At 40.8% G+C, this 21,151-nt stretch overlaps 1 protein-coding gene across 4 annotated transcripts; it reads left to right on the forward strand.

The window, feature by feature from the left end:
• The first annotated feature begins 406 nt into the window (after nucleotides 1–406).
• On the forward strand, nucleotides 407–10,733 carry LOC110495737 (TLE family member 5). 4 transcript variants are annotated; one of them, XM_036952154.1, is made up of 8 exons: nucleotides 407–528; nucleotides 3,004–3,101; nucleotides 3,266–3,329; nucleotides 4,822–4,866; nucleotides 5,392–5,454; nucleotides 5,582–5,656; nucleotides 5,751–5,924; nucleotides 7,757–10,733. In XM_036952154.1, the coding sequence occupies exons 1-8, from the start codon at nucleotides 424–426 to the stop codon at nucleotides 7,841–7,843; spliced, it is 711 nt and encodes a 236-aa protein (XP_036808049.1). In that variant the 5' UTR covers nucleotides 407–423; the 3' UTR covers nucleotides 7,844–10,733. The 4 variants fall into 4 exon arrangements, with proteins under 4 accessions (XP_036808049.1, XP_036808050.1, XP_036808051.1 ...); XM_036952155.1 differs by having other exon boundaries at nucleotides 5,754–5,924; XM_036952156.1 differs by lacking the exon at nucleotides 407–528 and adding an exon at nucleotides 546–1,272.
• The last annotated feature ends 10,418 nt before the right edge of the window (nucleotides 10,734–21,151 follow it).

Here is a 21,151-nt window from a genome sequence, read left to right on the forward strand (position 1 = left end):
TTCATGACTAGTCTGGCATATTCCATGTCTAGAAACAACCCAAGCACTTCTCCTCTAGCCACTATGCACTTCTGTAGTTCTCAGAGGATTTGATAAGTAGGCCTTCAAGTGCCTATGGTTCTGAACAATAGGGGTTGTTTCTGGACCTGGCCCTTGTTCCATCAAAGAGTGTCTATACAATATGGCTCTTGGGTCTATACAGAGGTTTTCCGTCCTCTCTTGGTGTTTTTGAAATGCTGTCATCTCTCAGAATTGTCAGTTGTCATTCTGTGACTTCTGATAGTGAAATAGATGGAGTGTCACAGAATAGAAATAATCAGTGATGGACATATTTCATCTACATTATGAGGATCATGATACCGAAGTTATGGTAATGGGGTTATTATACATTAAATGAGCAGGCTATTGAGTGAGTGTTAGGCTATGGGTGTTAGGGAACCACCACATCACACTTGCGTGCATCATCGGAGGACAGTTCTACACACCTTCCACCGGGGGCACACGGCAGCAGCAATACTTCCGCAAACTGTAATTTTATACATTTGACATCTAAAATGGGCCTTCGGAGCGCCACCTCATTCTCTCATCACATGCAACGCCCGCTCATCGATGACTCGTACATTTTGTAGCGCAAGGGGTGGTTTCAGCTAGTAGTGAAGGCTTGTGTGTGGACATTAGCTAGCTAGCCAGCTATCGGTAGCTAGCTAACATATTGTGGAATTGAAGACGCTTTTCAAGAACAGATTTTCGACACGATTGCCCCACTTGACAGTAGCTAGAATATCTACGAGGAATTGGACAATATACAAATCTGCTACCTATATTTACGTTGGTTCGCATGTCTCTGCTCAGATTTGCTAGCTAGTTAGTTAGCTAACAAGAAAGGATATTGCTGCGACTTTGTCAACATCTACCTAGCCCAGATTTATTTTAAGATTCTTCGTAATCGGTGCCATATTTAATTTTTCACGTCTTGATGTTCAGCCTTTGTTGGTGCAATTTGTTAATTTTTAGCCAGGAACCAAATCAAAACCAACGCTAGCTAGCCAACAGCGTTGGATAAAAAACAATCACGGCGCGAGACCGGGTAACTGGTGTCCTAGATAACGTTAAGATAAATACATAGCCAGCTAACATTAACGTAGCTGTCTAAAAAACAAGAAAGGGAAGACGTTATAGTTGTCCAAAAACGGGGTCTAGATATTTTTATCCTGGTTGCTGAGGAACACCGATAAATCCATTGACATGATGTTTCCACAATCAAGACACTCGGTAAGTAGCTAACGTTAGCATTACTAGCTAGATGATAGCTAAATTCGAGCTATTCTAGCTAGCCACATAAGCAATTAAGCTTTATCCATGTAAGAATAAAGGGGAATATATACGATGGCCGTGGTATGTTTTCATTTGTGTTGTTGATGATGGATTCAATCGCTTGTCTGTCACGCGCCCCCGGCATTTGTTTACATTCCAGGCTAGCTCCCACTAAGCTAGCTAACGTTAGCTAACCAATATTACTAACTACAGCGGTTTTCATTAAGCTTTGTGAATGGATTTTTACATTTTAGCCAGTCTATATTACTATACTAACCGTTTTCCACTCATTAGTAATGTGACATATTTGAACAGGGATATCTCAGCTAGCTAGGTAAAGTGACATGTGCTAATAAAACGTAGCCTAGCCAACGTTGCTAGCTAGATAACTTTTTTATTGTCAGTCTTTTAGTCAAACCTAACACCTTAAGGGCATGCGGAATTCAGTCAGTTAATTCATACAATAATAATTAAAAGGTACCCTTGATTGAGGATTCAATGGATGTCTTTAATTTGGATCCTTGATTACATTTTAGTCTCAAGGACTTCCAGCCACTATGCCATTTGGGATCACTACAGAAGTGGATGTAATATACAATAAAATACGCCATTTAGCAGACTATTTTATTCAAAGCGACTTAGTCGTGCCCACATTTTATGTATGTGTGGCCCAGGGAATCGAGCCCACAACCCTGGCGATGCAAGTGCCATGCTCTACCAACTGAAATATACGGGATGTTGTGGCTATATAATTTAGGCCTAAAGGTTTTCAAATTAATACTGGTGTGCTAATGATGATGATAGTGGGTGGGAAATAAGAATGTACACAGTTTATGGTTGAGCCTATTTCTGTGCTTCTTCTTTCTCTTTTAGTGTCCTACTACCCCTTAGGCCGGGATTGTAGTTCACACTATCAGGGTTTGTCCCTGCATAAACCTGTCCTCTCTCAATTCTAGTAGTGACCAGCCCCTCCTGGAGCGTGTGTATGCTCTACTGGGTGCGCAGGCTTTTGCTCCAGCCCTACTAATCACCTCATCAGGAGGACCTTTGATTAGCTAAACCAAGTGTGTTTGTGTAGGGGCTGGAGCAGAAGCATTCACAGCCAGTAAGTCTCCAGGATGGTAGTTGTAGAGCCCTGGTGTAATTTGGGTGGTGGCCTCCTTCCACCAGTCTGAAGTAGTAAGGCCTTGATGAGAAGCTTAACACTGGATTATGGCTCTGACTCAGCCTGGGGTCATTCTTGTTAGTTGGCCACCTCTGGAAACTCATCTAACACTGACCATACTCACAGACTCACACATCCTCTCAGCCTGCGCTAATATTACCCCCCCCCCCCCCCCCCCCCCACCCACCCCAGCCCCCGGTAAAAGCCTAGAAAAAAACCCTGCTGTAAGGTTAATCTCAGAGGTCAATCCCTCTGTTACTAAACAAACAATAACACCCCCATCTGTCTCACACACAGTCACAAACCGTGCCTGTTCCCTTTCTATCACACACCCAGGTGTACGCCCCTTCTGATAAACATACAGTCCCACATACAGGGGGAGTGAAGAAATGCACACGTCAGTGAGAGGGGTAGGGGATGGAAACGCAGCTCTCACTGATTGTTGATATCTTGTTGATTGTCTAACTGTTTGTTGTTGTCTTGGGGATTCTGACTGTTGTATGTTTGTTATTGTTGTCCCCCAGGCTTCCTCCCAGTCCTCCCAGCCTCTCAAGTTCACCACCTCTGACTCCTGCGACCGCATCAAGGACGAGTTTCAGTTCCTACAAGCACAATACCATAGGTAACACTGAAACACACACATGCTCAGTCACACACTGAAAGTACCCACCTACACACACCTACAAACACTCATGTCACACACACTGCATGCACTCAGATTCCAACATGCACTCACTCATATATATAGACATGTTCCTTACCAAATGTTGTCATATATCCAATCAGCTTGAAGATGGAGTGTGACAAGCTAGCTAGTGAGAAGTCAGAGATGCAGCGTCATTACATCATGGTGAGTGACATCATCACCTCTTCTTTTACTTTTAGCCAACCTAGGATACACGTTGGCCATTACTACAATTCTCTCAGATATACAGTACCAGTCAAAGGTTTGGACACCTACTCATTCCAGAGTTTTTATTTTATTTTTACTATTTTCTACATTGTAGAATAATAATAGTGAAGACATCAAAACTATGAAATAACCCACATGGAATCATGTAGTAACCAAAAACGGGTTAAACAAATCAAAATATATTTGAGATTCTTCAAAGTAGCCACCCTTTGCCTTGATGACAGCTTTGCACACTCTTGGTAGTCACCTGGAATGCATTTCAATTAACAGGTGTGCCTTGTTAAATGTTAATTTTTATGGAATTTCTTTCCTTAATGCGTTTGAGCCAATCAGAGAAAAAAGAGAAACGACAGTCCATCATTACTTTAAGACATGTAGGTCAGTCAATCTGGAAAATTTCAAGAACTTTGACAGTTTATTCGGGTGCAGTCACAAAAACCATCAAGCACTGTGATGAAACTGGCCACAGGAAAAGAATACCCAGAGTTACCTCTGCCTGCGGAGGATTACAGAGTTCAAGTACAGACACATCTCCACATCAACTGTTCAGAGGAAACTGTGAATCAGCCCTTCATGGTCGAATTGCTGCAAAGAAACCACTACTAAAGGACACCAATAAGAAGAGACTTGCTTGGGCCAAGAAACACAAGCAATGAACATTAGACCGGTGGAAATCTGTCCTTTGGTCTGATGAGTCCCATTTGGGGATTTTTGGTTCCAACCACCGTGTCTTTGTGAGACGCAGAGTAGGTGAACGGTGAACGGATGATCTCCGCATGTGTGGTTCCCAGCATGAAGCACGGAGGAGGTGGTGTGGGGGTGCTTCTCTGGTGACATTGTCTGTGATTTGTTTAGAATTTAAGGCACACTTAACCAGCATGTCTACCACAGCATTCTGCAGCGATACGCCATCCCATCTGGTTTGAACTTAGTAGGACTATATTTTGTTTTTCAACAGGATAATGACCCAACACACCTCCAGGCTGTGTAAGGGCTATTTGAACAAGAAGGAGAGCTGCATCAGATGACCTGGCTTCCACAATCACCCGACCTCAACCCAATTGAGATGTTTTGGGATGAGTTGGACCATCCAACAGGTGTTCAGCATATGTGGAAACTATTGGAAAAGCATTCCTCATGAAGCTGGTTGAGAAAAGGGTGGCTACTTTGAAGAATCTTGAATATATTTTTATTTGTTTAACCCGTTTTTTGGTTACTACATGATAACCCAGTGGGTTATTTCATAGTTTTGATGTCTTCACTATTCTACAGTGTAGAGAATCGTAAAAATAAAGAACCCATTGAATGAGTAGGTGTGTCCAAATTTTTGATTGGTACTGTACACAAGTATATTGAGGGCTAGGGATTGATTTGGAATTCTGCAGTATGTTAGTGTTAAGTCACAAACTCCCAAATCTTCTTTTTGCAGTACTACGAGATGTCTTATGGACTGAACATTGAAATGCACAAACAGGTAACTTATTTTCTCTCTCACTCTCTCTCCCCCCTCTCTCTTCCCCCTTCTCTCTCTCTGGTACTGTGTTGTATGGTAAAGCCAGTGTTGTATTCTGACCATAGAGATCTTTAGAGGTCTTTCCCATTATGGCGTCTGTGAGAGCATTGGCACCATTGAGGCCATCTCCATTTTGAAGTAGTACATTTTCTTATTCTACTACTTCTGAGTTGGTAAACAAACTGAAAGGGTGCACACAGCCACCAAGACTGTGTTGTTTGAAACGGTATAAAGCCAAGGTTGGCGATTTACTGCCACCTGCAGTTATGGAATGTTTGCTCAAGAGTATCATTCATTGGCTGATCCCTCCTGATGACCTGGATGGAATTATGTGGAATCATTCCTTAACCCATAGGAAGTACCACTCAGTTAACTACTTCAAAATGGTGAGTGTCTTCAATGGCGCTGCCCATGCTAAAACGGGCTTTGGGCACTAGAAACCTCTATCTCTATGATTCTGACTGTCGGTCTGTCTCTTCTCCCCAGGCTGAGATCGTGAAGAGACTAAACGGGATCTGTGCTCAGGTTCTCCCCTACCTATCTCAAGAGGTATTACACTCTCCTCTCTACACATACTTTTCCTTAGGATAACATAATCCCATATCAACGTGCTGTACAATGTCAATTTATTTAATTCTGTACAATAGCTAAATGTGTTTGGATGTGTGTGTTGCAGCATCAGCAGCAGGTCCTAGGGGCCATAGAGAGAGCCAAGCAGGTCACTCCTCCTGAGATGAACTCTATCATACGGGTAGGCTGGTGTGTGTGTGTGTTAACCGTGCATATGTGACTTGTGAATGAATATGTGTGTGTATATAACCATGTGTATCTGTCTGTGCGTTTAGCAGCAGCTCCAGGTGCACCAGTTGTCTCAGCTTCAGGGCTTGGGCCTCCCCACGATGGCCCCTCTCCCCATGGGTCTGTCTGCTCCCAGCCTCCCCCCAACCTCCAGCGCCGGACTGATGTCCCTGTCCTCCATCCTGGCCTCTCACTCCCACTCACAGGCAGCACATGCACAGGTAACACACACACACACCTACCATGGGCAACACACACCTCCAGGGCTCTACAGTGTGACCATTTCACTCGCATATGTGACAAAAAAATAAATATGCGCTAAACGGTCAAAGTGATGCATCCAAGTGGGGACTTGTACCCCCAGAACCAATACTGCCGTGGTTGTAGTGTTTCTGCTATTTTATGGTTGGTAATCACACGAAGAACTACCAATACCATAATGCAACACGCAGCTCAATGAGCCAATCGTAGCCTAATGTTGTCCGAGGCGGGAACTACCTCAGTAGGCTGGAAACGCAAGCCTTTGAATAGCTAGCTACCTTGAGAGGATCTGCATTCACTTCTGTCAGGAGAAGGATGAAGAGGATCACATTTTATTTTAAAGGTGTACCATGAGGAAATCGCTCCGCTTGGTTGCAAAAATGTTAACCGTTCGCCTCATTTCAGTTTGTGACAAAACACGCAAGTAGTGTACAGAATCATTGTACAATCTAATATATATTCTGTGAAATATATTTTCCAAAACCAAACATTATATTTTCACTGTTTTGAAGCTGGTGTACAAAACTGAACATGAAAGACGCAAAAAAGAAACTTAAGAATGGGAATCATAGAAATAGTGGACATAGAATGGATCTACCGCTTCTTCGAGTTGCTTTCAATGAGAATGTCAGGTCTATAACTCCACATTTCTATGTGAATTTGGTCAGGTCACCCAAAAAGTTACATATTGCAGCTTTAAGTGACAAGATCAACAACAGGAGCCCAATGTGTCTGCCAGTGATACTGTAGTGGCTGAACCCATGGTTGTCGAGCCACCAGCAACACAAGAAGACGAAGCTTTCGCTTGCACAAATAGTGATGTTAGCGCCGACGTTGCTCTGCTAGCCAGTGTCACTGCCAGCGGGAAGCATACAAGTACATCGAACAGTGAGGAAAAAGCTTGGAGAGTTTGGAGGTGAATGAAAACTTATGTTTTGCAAGTATTGTAAGGCCGAACCAATACTTGCAAGGCAGCATTCTAGCTTTGTGGTGGGGAAACCTCACTTAAAGGGAAATGTAAAAGAACTTCAAATTCATCACCTCCAGCTCCCTCCCGACACCACCATATGTGAAAATAATGCTTTTTTGAATGTTTGTAGTCAAAATGACAGAGGAAGATTAGTGTTTCCAATGACATCAACCAATTCTTAGACAATTTAGTATGGAATGCCTACTTATAATTGGAACCAATTAGGAGTAGACATTCCATACTAAATTGTCTAAGAATTGGTTGATGTCATTAGAAAGACTTATCTTTCTTTTGTAGTCTTTTTGACTGCAAAACATAGTGTTATTTTCACATATGTTGATGTAGTGCCTGAGATGGTGAAACGGAGAGACACTGTTAAACACAGTGTCAAAAAGCACATCTCATCGAGACCAACAAACAACACTTTAGTCGGCTGTGAATAGGCAGGTAACGCGCACGCACCCCCTAGCAGGTAACGCGCAGGTAACACACGCACGCACCACCCTAGCAGGTAACACACACGTGCACCCCCCTAGCAGGTAACACACACGCGCACCCCCCTAGCAGGTAACACACACGCGCACCCCCCTAGCAGGTAACACACACGCGCACCCCCCTAGCAGGTAACACACACGCGCACCCCCCTAGCAGGTAACACACACACGCCCCTAGCAGGTAACACACACGCGCACCCCCCTAGCAGGTAACACACACACGCCCCTAGCAGGTAACACACACACGCCCCTACAGGTAACCCACACATGACAGTTCACGGCTCTCTTCCACTCCTTGTGTTTTGTTCTCTGGTCTCCTCCCCACCAGGCTCAGGCCCAGCTGGCTAAAGAAGACAAGGCCAGAGACGCAGCAGAGAGAGAACAGAGGGAAGAGGACGGAGACAAGTCCGACTGATGGTGGAGCGTGGATGGGAAGGAGTGGAGAGCGGGGCGAGGGTGAGACAAGTTGGACTGATGGACAACCAGGAGTGGATCTACTGTGGGGGGGGGGGGGGGGGGGGGGGGGGGTGAGTTGAGTGTTCATACAGTAGGTGTCACCCTGTGGTTCAGGTCTTCGGAGTTACTCTCTGGGCCTCCACTCCATCGCTTCCTTATCCTTCTTTTTCATCTTCTATTATCATCAAATCAGTTCGTCACCAAGCCTGTTGGACAGGTCTCCTCTGTCTGACTCCTTCCTCTTTTCCTTTCCTCTCCTCTGTTCACTATTGCTGCTGACAACCCATTGCCAACAGATACTACCCTGACCTCTAACCCAGAGATGTGGACTCGAGTCACGTGACTTGGACATTTTATGACTTGACATTTTATCAAGCGCCCCACTCTCCACTGTCCTGCGGTATTTATTTAGCAAACGTGATAACACGTCACTCCCAACAAACAAAAGCAAGAACTCTTAACCCGAAATGTTACAGCAGCCTACACCTAAACTGTATGGGAGGAAAACGAGATGACTTCTCAGTCTGATCAACTAGGCTACTGATAACAACCAGGTGGTAATGTTATGTAGCCTATTTTATAGACCATTTATTTGTGTTAGGAGAAAATGTAACTGTGATCAAATTTGGTTTAAGCTAAATTCAAACTTGGACTGGCTAGGCTGCCTTGACCTTTTCAATCTAAAACTATTAACTGAAATTAATCAAACACTACTGATTTTCATGGACTGTGTGAGGTACTTTTGAATTAAAGTTGCAGAGGCCTACACGATGCAAACCTGCATAAAGCAAGCCCTGTGAGTTGTATTGTCCAATTGCAATTGTTGTGTCTGTAGAGGAAACCCCTGTTAGTCTAGTTTTTAAATATAATTCATGTGAACAAGTACAGGGTTGCTGCAGTTTGACAGGGGTTTTCATCCCTAGGGCCAGGAGTAAAAAAAATAAAAATAATCTTGGGTCCCACTCACATCATTGTCCATATAAAAACCATTTTACAACTGATTAATGACTGTCATACCCTATAAAGTCTTTATACCTGGTTAGGTTACCAGATTAGGGAAAGGTCCAAGCCCCAGGTGAAACTAACCACTCTGGGACCTGTGGTGCCACCTCTGCATCTGGATCAGTCCCAAAAAATCGTTGCGTTCAGTTTTTAAAACACGTTGGTCCTAAATCATTGCAGTTGCATTGAAATTGGCATAAAACACTTAACCGTTGACTTGAGGACTCTAAACCCAAAATTAGGAACTTGTGACTTGACTTGACCTGAGCTGTGGGACTTGACTTGAGACTTGCCCGTTATTTCTTGGGACTTGATTCAAAGCTTAAAACTTAAAACTTGCAAATTTGTGACTTGGTCCCATCTTAGCTCTAACCCTTTAACCCCTGACCTCTGTTCCTTTTCTCCTAGTAGAAGTTGCCCTTAAGCTCAGATTTAAACGATCAAAACATTACTGACCTTTGATCAGTGTCTACGGATGACTTCCTCCTGTAGGTCTCTGCTGATTTACTGCTAACTCTGCTCACTGATCTCACAGACAGTGTTCTGAAAGGACCACTGGAATAAGACAGTCGAGTGTAAAAGTCATAGGAGCTAGAGCGAGTGTGTGTGTGTGTGTGTGTGCAAACTTACGTTTTATTGTTATGAACCACCTTTTGTATTCTCCCTCCCGCCCCTGTCTGTCCACTCTCTTAACTGACCAAGTCTATGGTCCAGTCCCAAATCAACCCCTAGCCCCTAAGCACTTCCCCCTAGACAGAGGAAGTGTCCGAAGGGTAAGGGTTGATCCTGGACGAGGCCTAAATCTAACGGGACCTAAACTTCACATCAATCATGTGCTCATTCAGATCAGATCCTATTGGTAGAAGGGGAGAGGAATAAATTTGCATATGTCGTTCTGTTGGTTAGCATAGCACTTGGAGCTAGAATGTGTGGTTAGCGAGCATGGTGCCAAACCGTTGAACACAGCTGTAGCGCACTAACCTATTACCTACCCTCAGACGCATAACTGTCTTTCTAATTCAAGGCGATAAGTTTTAGTTCTTCTCCAGGACAGTAGGTGGCAGCAATGCCACACCAAAGCCAAACCAGACCCAGGGCTGTATTCAATCAAACCCCAGTATTTACACAGACTTTATTCCCCCCAATAGGTTAATTAAAATCACAGGACCCTAAATACCTACTACTACTGCCAGGTAGACTCTCCTCACAGGTAGATGCTTCAAGTTTTCCGAATAAGAAGTGTGTTTTCGGGCAGTAGTTTGTAAACCAAGACACTGTAAACTTTGCTATTGCAGGTTTGATTGAATTTAGAGCAAAACCCGGACATGAATGGTTTGTGTGTTTCTGTTGTGAAGGGCCCATTTATATATCAATATACATATATACTTTTTTAAGCATTTTTGTATGTTTCAAAGCTGCTTTTGGTGTGTATGCGTGTGATGGAAGACGCCGTGTCAGTGCAGCGTGTGTATTATGTGATGTGCTATGGAAAGAGGTACTACCCAATATCCCCCCCCCCCCCCCCTCCTCCTCCTCCTCCTGCCCCCTTGACAATGCTGAGGAAATGTTGCCTCCTTGTTGAGCTTTGTAAATGTAATTTTTAAAACTCTTTAATTTGTCGTTATATGTGAAACTTCATAAGTGTGTACTTGGCGATAATGTGTGTCATCTGTGTTATGAAAAACCAATACTTATAGCTTCATTTAAAATAAAAGACGTGGCGGGGAAAAGTCACATCTAATGTAAACCAACCAAACAGAAACATTGACTACACAACATGACTGAAAGAAGCGCTCGGCAGTAAGGAAATGTCTATGGTGCCTTACAAATAAATGACTCAACGGAGAGACTGTTTCTAGTGGTTTTTGTATTTGTGTGTTTGCATACAAGAATGCCTGTGGGTATACTACAAAGCAGTATCGATGAGTTAGCCAGATAACTTTGATAAACAACCAGAAATCATTTCTGGTTTATTAAAAAAGCTTAAATTAACTAAGTTAAGAGGTTTTGACCCCTTGGATTTCTTCACTTTTAATTGTTAAATGGGGATTACATTTGTTAGGTCATTTTGTCAACCGTCTGTCTACACAGTACTTTGTCAAAGTGGAATAATTTTTTTTTTTTTTAAGATTCATTAAAAAAATAATGACATATAGTCATTAAGTTGCATAAGTATTCAGCTCCCTGAGTCAATACATGTTAGAAACACCATTGGCATCGATTAGAGCTGTGAGTCTTCTTCGGTAAGTCTCTTAAGAGATTTCTACACCTGCATTGTGCAATATTTGCCTATTATTCTTTAAATTCTTCATGCTCAATCAAGATGTTGCGGATCATAGCTAGACAGGAATGATCAACTCTTGCCCTAGATTTAAGGAGATTTAAGTCAACTGACTTGGTATGTTATTGTCCTGCTGAATTCCTCTCCCATTCTCTGATGTGACACAGGTTTTCCTCTAGGATTTTGCGTGTGCAATCCCATTTCTTTTTATCCTGAAAAACTCCCCAGTATTTTCCAATGACAAGCATACCGATACCATGATGCAGCCACCACCATACTTGAAGGTAAGGAGGCAGTTACTCAGTGTTGTGCTGGCTTTACATTTAGACCTTTGCTGTGTTTCTTTGCCGTGTTACATTAGTGCCTTGTTGCATACAAGATGCATGCATTTGTATTCTGTATATTTCTGTTCTTTTCACTCAATGTTTTTCTCCCATCACAGCCATTGAAGCAGTTGTAAAATCACCAATGGCCTCATGGTAACATCCCTGAGCAGTTTAATTCCTGTCCTGGAGCTCAATTCAGAAGGACGACTATCTTTTGATGTATCTGGGTGGTTTAATACATAATCCACAGCATAATTATGAACTACACTATGGTTAAAGAGATTCAGTGTCTGATTTATTGTTAGCCATCTATCAATCACTGCCCTTCTTGATGAGGCTTTCGAAAAGCTCCCTGGTCTCTGTGCATGAAATTCAACACTTAACTGCAGGACCTTACAGATGTCGTATGTATGGGAGACAGAGGAAGGTATAGTCATACTCAACCCCTATTATTTCACACTGAGTGAGTCCATCTAACAAGTGATTTGTTAAGCCAAATTTGACTCCTGAACTAATTTAGGCTTACCTAAACAAAGGGTCTGAATGCTTATGCAACCACTATATTTTAGTTAATCATTTGTTATCCGCTTTGACATTAGTCTTTTACATAGATTGTTGACAAAAAAATGACATTTTAATCCCACTTTGTAACAAAATGTGAAAATTCCAAGGTGTCTGAATAGTTTTGCAAGGTACTGTGTTTTTGGTTGAGTCAATTACAGTGCCTTCCAAAAGTATTCAGTATTAATTTTTTTCTCACCCATCTACACACACTACCCCATAATGACAAAGGGAAAACATGTTTTTAGAGCTTTTTACAAATTTATTGAAATTAAAATACAGAAATATCTAATTTACATAAGTATTCACACCCCTCAGGTGCATCCAATTTCCTTCGATCATCCTTGCAATGTCGTTACAACTTAGAGTCCACCTGTGGCCAATTCAATTGTTTGGGCATGAGTTAGAAACACCTGTCTATGTAAGGTCACCCATTTGACAGCGCTTGTCAGAGCAGAAATATAACAAATATGGAAGTAGCCAATGGGTAGCTGGCTGTCCCAATGACCACTCTGACAGAACTACAGAGTTCCTTGGCTGAGATGGGAGAACCTGCCAGAAGGACAACTGTCTCTACAGCACTTCACACATCTGGGCTTCATGTGAGAGTGGCCAGATGGAAGCGCCTCCTGAGAAAAAGGCACATAACGAAACACCTGGAGTTTACAGAAAGGCAGGTGAAAGACGGAGCATAAAGCAAAGGATTCTGTGGTCCGATGAGACAAATTTAACTATTTGGCCTGAATGTAAAGCTCTATGTCTGGAGATCCAGGCACAGCTCATCACCCATTTTAACACCATCCCTACCATTAACCATGGTGGTGGCAGCATCAGGCTATGGGGATGTTTTTCAGAGGCAGGGACTGGTAAGGATAAAGAGAACAAACACAGGCAAATCCTTGACGAGAACCTGTTTCAGAGTGCAAATGACAGACTGGGGGTGAGGATTTACATTAACAGGACAATGACCCAAAGAATACAACCAAATCCACGCTGGAATGGCTTCAGAACAAGAATGTGAAATCAGAGTGGCTCAGCCAAAGCCCAGGCTTGAAAATCTGTGGAAAGACTTGATTGCTGTTCACCATCGCGCCCCATCTAACTTAACAGAGCTTGAGAAAATCCCCAAATCCAGATGTGCAAAGCTGATAGACATACCCAAGAGGACTCCGAGATGTAATCGCCAACAAAGGTGCTTGCTTCTACAAAGTATTGACTCAGGTGTGTGAGTACTTATGTAGTAATTGAGATATTTCTGTATTTCATTTTTCGATAAATTTGCAAATGTTTCTTAAAGCATGTTTTCACTTTGTCACAAAGTATTGTGTGTAGAAGGGTGAGAAACAGTTTAATCCATGTGTGGATGATGTGTGTTTTATTTATTTTTGTTTTGTTTGGGAAAGAAAGGAAATGGTTGCATATCCCAGAACCAATGTATTGCTGTGAGAGAACTTTCAATGTTGTTCAGATGATTCACATTACTTTTTATAATGAATTATATGTCTTATTTAGTTATTTATTGTCCTATCATGGTGAAACTGTTTTTAAATAAATTGTATATCTAATTTATTTATTTATGATCCTATATTGATGGAACGGTCCACAAACCTATATCCTAGACACGCACCTGAATGACCCAGGTACTAAGGAGATGTCTCTAACTGTTTTATGGACCTGCTGTAAGCGGTCTGTATGCAGCCAAAATGCAGTCAGAGACCTAGAGCAGCACTGCCCCCTCAATATTCTGAGCCTGCTTGGCAGGGTTGGTCTTGCAATGCCAAAGCCCAATAAAGGGAGAGCATACTATACGAGGAAATTCTCAAAGCTGCTAATGATGACCTTGTACCTAGCCGGTGGGGTGCCCCCATCCAGGCAGTGGCAGTGCTGGCAACACTAGCTGTAGAAACCCATGGGGAGAGGGTCACACTCGGACATTCAGAGAGGGGGTATATTATTGTGGCCCCGGTGGCACAAAATCAAAAGTCTGACTGCATGGAGATGCTTGGGAATATGGTCAATACGGTGGACCGTATTGTGGGTGTTTCAGGGAAAAGGTGTACGTTTGACCTCAATCATCTAGGACGTGACAATGGTTCATAAAATCTCTCAATTTCTGCCCATTTTTTTGCACAGTCTTGCAGGCCTTCTCATTCAGCTGCAACTGTTTATGCATTCGTAAATCAAGACCTTCCTTGAGTTGGCCTCTGGGATGGTGCAACTGTTGAGAATGTGAGCCTATGGTTGTGTGGGGGGAAAGGGTTGAGTGTGTGTGTGGGTGTATGTGCGTATCCCACAACTGTTGCGAAGGAGTAAAAGATGTTAGAGACAATATAGGATGATTCACAATAATTGTTTGCTAATATAATAATTGCTTGTATTAATGTCATTTTGGTAATGGTGAGACTGATGAGGTAAAATCCTTTGCATAAATTGCCTACATTACTACAAATATTAATAGCTAATTATGGAAAATAAAAAACAGGACTTTTAATATATATAGATATAGATGGCTATATATAATAAAAAAAAAGGTGAGGGCGATGGAAATGCATTTGACGGTTGATCTACTTCTGTTCTGTAAATGGCACTGTGTGCTCTTTTCGAAGGATGAATCCCAGTCTTTTCAGGGCTATGGGATACAGGGGGTCGGGGGTGGTCTGCCAGGCATTGGGATGACAACCCAACTCGGGATGAGGAGGGCTTTTAGCGGGTGGAATAATGGGGACCAATTGGAAGTTTACTTAGTAGCAATGCAAATATCATGGTACAGCTATATAGACAATCATCATGTTACTTTTTAATGGTACGTTTACAAACATATATTTTAATAAATAGCATTGAAAGTGGTAAAATAAGTATAGCCAGTTACACCATCACCCTCAGGCACTTAAGGAAATCATGAATGTCATGGATATATGGAGACTTAAATACCCTGACCTAGTGAGAGATACATGGCGGAGGATTAATCAAGCTAGTCGTCTTGACTACTTTCTTATGCAAATTCTCTCTGGCACCAAAAGTTTAAAAAGTGTTGATAGGGGACAGAATGCGGTCGGATCATCACATAATTGGCATATAATATACTCTTACAGAATTTCCACGTGGGCGAGGATATTGGAAATTTAATCAAAGCCTACTGGATGATAAATTGTTTAGAACTTGGACAGAAGAATTTATAACATAACTTTTTCAGACATAACATAGCAGATCCCCTTATTGTATGGTACACTTTTAAATGTGCCTTTAGAGGCCATGCAATTCAGTACTCATCTATAAAACAAAAGCTATTTAGATCAAGAGTCCATAAATAAAAAGGAAATTGAAGGACTAACAGTACAGTTAGACAGCAATAAAAACGGTACCATAAAGGCACAGAATAAGTTAGAGGAAAAACAAAAAGAAATGGAGGAACTTATTCAAGAAAGATCCAGTGTAATATATTATAATAATAAAGCAAACTGGATGGAATATGGGGAAAAATGCACCAAATTATTTTTCAATCTTCAATATAGAAATGCGACCAAATATTTTTATTGAAACTTGTTACAAATGGAGTCATGCATGATTCACCAAATGATATTTTGAAAGAGGAAGTAAAGTACTTTAAGATTATGTTTTCATTTCAGGCTCCTCCATGTCCACTAACTGAAACTAATTGTATGGATGTTTTTCCTAATAATAATGTAAAATTATCATCTGTACAGAAAGACTCATGGGAAGGCCAAATTACAGAGGAGGAATTTATTGATGCAATTAAAGCCTTTAAGGCTGGGAAAACTCCAGGGCTGGATGGCATACCAGTGGAAGTATACAAAACTTGTTTTGATATACTCAGAGGACCATTATTAGCATGTTTTAACCACTCCTATATAAATGGTAGATTATCAGACATGCAACAAGAAGGTCTGATATCATTATTACTGAAACAGGACCCAAGTGGTATATGTAAAGATCCAGTCCATTTAAAAACATTGGAGACCTCTTACACTTCAGTGTTGTGATGCAAAAATCCTAGCAAAATGCTTGGCGCATAGAATTTAAAAAGTATTGTCAGATCTTATTCATCCTAATCAGACAGGTTTCAATTGGCTGATACATTGGAGATAATATAAGACAAGTACTGGAAACAATAGGATACTGTGAAATATTGGGGACACCGGGTCTGGTTTTCATAGATGATTTTGAAAAGGCTTTTGATAAAGTAAAACTGGAGTTTATATATAAATGCCTAGAATATTTCAATTTTAGGGAATCTCTTATAAAATGGGTTAATGTTATGTATAGTAACCCTAGGTGTAAATAATGGCTACATCTCAGAAAGTTTAAAACTATCTAGAGGAGTCAAACAAGGTTGTCCACTATCGGCATATCTATTTATCATTGCCATCGAAATGTTAGCTGTTAAAATTAGATCAAACAATAATATTAAGGGATTAGAAATCCTTGGTTTAAAACTAAGGTGTCATTGTAGGCTGATGATTAGAATCTCTTCATGGCCTCAAAGGATCTAGATACTTTTGCTATCCTCTCTGGATTAAAACCAAATTATGATAAGTAATATTACGTATTGGATCACAAAAAAAAAAAAATCACATTTTACATTACCGTGTAGTTTACCAATTAAATGGTCTTACGGAGATGTGGATATACTCGGTATTCAAATCCCAAAAGAAAGAAATGATCTCACTCCAATACATTTTTATAGAAAGTTAGCAAAAAAAGATAAGATCTTGCTACCATGGAAATGAAAATACCTGTCTATTTGTGGAATAATCACCCTAATTAACTCTTTAGTCATATCACAGTTTACCTATTTGCTTATGGTTTTGCCTACACCTAGTGACCTGCTTTTTAAATTATATTTACAAAAAATATTACATTTCATTTGGAACGGCAAGCCAGACAAAATTAAAAGGGCCTATTTATATAACGAATATGAATCCGGAGGGCAGAAATTAAATATTAAAGCATTAGACCTCTCACTAAAGGCATCAGTTATACAAAAGTTATATTTAAATCCAAACTGGTTATCTAGTAAATTGGTAGGAATGTCTCATCCTATGTTCAAGAATGGCCTTTCCCCCTTTATTCAGACTACACCTGCTCACTTTTGGTTGTTTGAAAAGGAAATCATCTCCAAAAGATCGTTATTTTTTAAATAAGCCTTAGAAAGTTGGTTGCAATTTCAGTTTAATCCACCTGAAAAGACAGAACAAATAATACAACAAATATTGTGGTTAACCTCAAATTTACTAATTGGTAAAAAAAAATACGTTTAAAGTATTTTTCGAAGAAATAAAAAAAATAAAAAGTAAAGGTATAATTTTAGTGAATGATATCATAAATGGGACTGGTGGAGTTGTCACATATGCAGCTAACACAGACATATGGAAATGTCTGCTCTACCCAAAATTACAACCAATTAATTGCAGCATTACCACAAAAATGGAAGTAAAGGGGGGGAAAGTAAGGAACTTGTATGTCGACCCTGTATTAAATAACATATTGTTAAAGAAAAGTGTGATAAATAAAAACATATCATTTTCATTTAAAGGACCACAACTGACAGCTGTGCCATATAAATTGCAAAATAGTTGGGAAGAGATTTTCAATGTACCCATTCCATGGCACATGGTTTATGAATTGATACGCAAAACAACGCCGGATTCAAAACTTCAAATTTTTCAATTTAAATGACTATACAAAATTCTTGCAACCAATAGAATGTTATATATCTGGGGGATACAATCTTCCCAGCACTGCAGATTTTGCTGTGAGGAGGCAGAGTCATCAGATCATCTATTTTGGTATTGTCCATATGTAGCTCGTTTTTGGTCACAGGTCCAGGAATGGCTGAAGAATTGAAACATTTGCCTAGAACTAACGCTGCAGATAGCAATACTGGGTGATTTGAAAAGCCATAGTCAAATCAATCAATAATATAATAATTATTTTAGCAACATTTTTATTTTTCCTTTAAAATCTGTAGAAGCTATGAGAATAGAAAGGTTCAGTACTTTTGTGAAGCATCACAGCACAGTTGAAAAATATATGGCAAATAGAAATCAAAAATGGATGGTGTTAGAGATAGATGGGAGAGGTTGAATGGAGCTGAAGGGTGGGACTAATAACAATATAACCAATGTAAAACATACGTGGTCTGTAAAATGTATATAGGTTCAGAAATGTTGTGAAATAGCACAGTTACAAATACAAATCAAACTGGATGGACATCAGAAATAGAGGAAGGACTAAAAACAAACAAAATATAACTATTGTAAAATCGATTGTCTGTAAAATGTCTATAAGATGTATAAACTGAAGGTAGTAGCCTAAGTGTTTGTTAGTTTACTCCAATTGGGGGAAGGGTGGTAGGGTTTGCGGGGAATAATAAAGGTATATTCTTTAAAAAGTATGGATGTCTATATAGGTACGTGTATATGTATGCATACGTGTATGTATATGAATATATATTTACCAAAAAAATATGGGGGATTGGAAATGATGCAGACAATTACATTGATGGAAGCAACAATCTTTTCGCAATATTAAACAGATCCACCCCTTAAATTATTTTTTTAATCCATATTGAATTCAGGCTTTAACACAATTTAGAATAAGTCAAAGGGTATGAATATTTTCTGAAGGCACTGTAGTCCATTCCCATTTCAAACCTTTTTCTTAAATAAATAAAGCTCTGGATATGTAGACAAATTAGCTGGCTAACTCATTGATTCTGCTTGTAGTATAACCCTATGGAGTTTGTTTTCTAACTGACGAGTTATCCCACAAATCAGACAAGTCTGGACAGGCCTGCAGCATCCTGGGAGTTCCACTTGTCAACAGGATAGTGTTTCACCTGAGTACATCCAAGTACATATCACTGTGGCAATACTGTTTTTATTTTTTTAGGTTAGGATAATTATGTAGGCAGGTTAGGAGAACTAACATGGCATGTTAGAATAATTAACTTGGCAGGTTAGGAGAATGAGGGTAAAGGTTAGGCTTAGCTAAAATGCAACCGTTTTCCCCAATGTGACAACTAGAAGGCGCTGCACTGGTAGTACAAACCATCAGTACCATAACACCGGCTGTTCTTACGAGGAAGCGCATAGTGTATACGGCGAAATGGTTTGCGAAGAAAAAAACTAAACAAATATAATCATGCGCAGGGCTTTATAGCAACCGTGGTTGAGGTACAGGGAATTTATACCTGCACCCTTTTCAGCAACTACTCCCTCATTAGGCTACAGAATCAACTAGCACACACACTCACTTTAATAACAAAAATCAGTCTGATGCACAAAGGAGATATTAGTTTGTCTTTATGCATCAACTACAAAAAAGCAATACAGAGAAATAAAATAAAACAAATTGAAATAAAGCTATGACAACATGTGCAATGTCTTCATCACTGGGTCTGGTGTGCCATCACCCCAACAAACATTGGGAAAGTCCTAGTGAATCACGGATGAATCCATGAAGTTGAAGGCGTCAACATGCATTCATTCCATCCGTTTAGCCATCCCTCCATTCTTTCAATCATCCCTCTCTACCCATCCCTCCACAGCAGTAACTCTGTGGTTCTGCATGCACTTTCGTCTCAGCAGGAGTTGTCAGATTATAAAGGAAAGACACTTCTGTAAATCAAGTTCCCTTTTCCATCAAGAAGAAATACATACATTTGATTGCAGCTACAGTTTGTTACAGACAAGCTTATGAAGGATTACAGTGTGGATACAAACACAATAAAATACACTACATGGCCAAAAGTAGGTTGACACCCCTTCAAACTAGTGGATTTGGCTATTTCAGCCACACTCGTTGCTGACAGGTGTATAAATTGAACACCCAGCCATGCAATCTCCATAGACAAACAATGGCCCGTAGTGAAAAGCTCCGTGACTTTCAACGTGGCACCGTCATAGGATGCCACCATTTCAACAAGTCAGTTCGTCAAATTTCTGCTCTGCTAGAGATGCCCCAGTCAACTGTAAGTGCTGTTATTGTGAGTGGCAACGTCTAGGAGTAACAATGGCTCAGCAACGAAGTGGTAGGCCACAAGCTCACAGAACGGGACCGCTTGTCTTCGGTTGCAACATTCACTACCGCGGTCCAAACTGCCTCGGGAAACAACATCAGCACAAAAACTGTTAGTCTGGAGCTTCATGAAATGAGTTTCCATGGCTGAGCAGCCGCACAAGCCTAACATGCTGACTACACTGCTCGCGTCTGGTGTGCGAACATTGCAAATTAAATTTTGAATTTTCAATTATTGCGCCCGCACCAGCGAGCATTTGCGTTGCCAGGGGCTAAAATAGAAATCAGTTCTATTTCTGACGCAGATCACACTGAAAGTCCTGCCTCTCCCATCTCCTCATTGGTTATACCTACATGGGTGACTGAAAGACAAATGAGGTCAGTGGCGGTAATGCACCTAATTTATGAAAGTTGCCAATCGCAATATAAAGTCAAGAGAAGAAAAAGGCTGGAAGGAAGAGACTAGAAATGATTTGGTTGAATGAGGGTGTGGATTAATTGGCGGAGTAAAGGACCTTGTGCATTTCAGGTAAAATAACAACTTAATATTTATATCCCAGGACAAATTAGCTAGCAACAGCAAGCTAGCTAATTAGGACAAATTAGCCAGCAAGTGCAAGCTAACTAGCCATAAATGTTTAATGCTTTTTGACCTGTCCCCAAATTAATATAATTGGTTCAGAGTTTGTTTTGATATTTTAACCTGCGTGTCGTGATCGCGTTTGGTGGGGGAGACTAAATAAATGTTTGCACGATGGTGCACGCGCGCAGCCGGTTTGGGTTCTGTGTAAGATCACCATGTGCAATGTCAAGCGTCAGCTGGAGTGGTGTAAAGCTCGCAATTGGACTCGATCAGTGGATATGTGTTCTCTGGAGTGATAAATCACGCTTCACCATCTGACAGTCCGACGGATGAATCTGGGATTGACAGATGCCAGGAGAATGCTACATGCCCCAATGCATAGTGCCAACTGTAAAGGTTGGTGAAGGATGAATAGTTGTCTGGGGCTGTTTTCTTTTTCATTCCAGTGAAGGGAAATCAATAACATTCTAGACG

This window comes from Oncorhynchus mykiss, chromosome 18, assembly GCF_013265735.2.
Source record: "Oncorhynchus mykiss isolate Arlee chromosome 18, USDA_OmykA_1.1, whole genome shotgun sequence".
Classification (NCBI taxonomy): domain Eukaryota; kingdom Metazoa; phylum Chordata; class Actinopteri; order Salmoniformes; family Salmonidae; genus Oncorhynchus; species Oncorhynchus mykiss.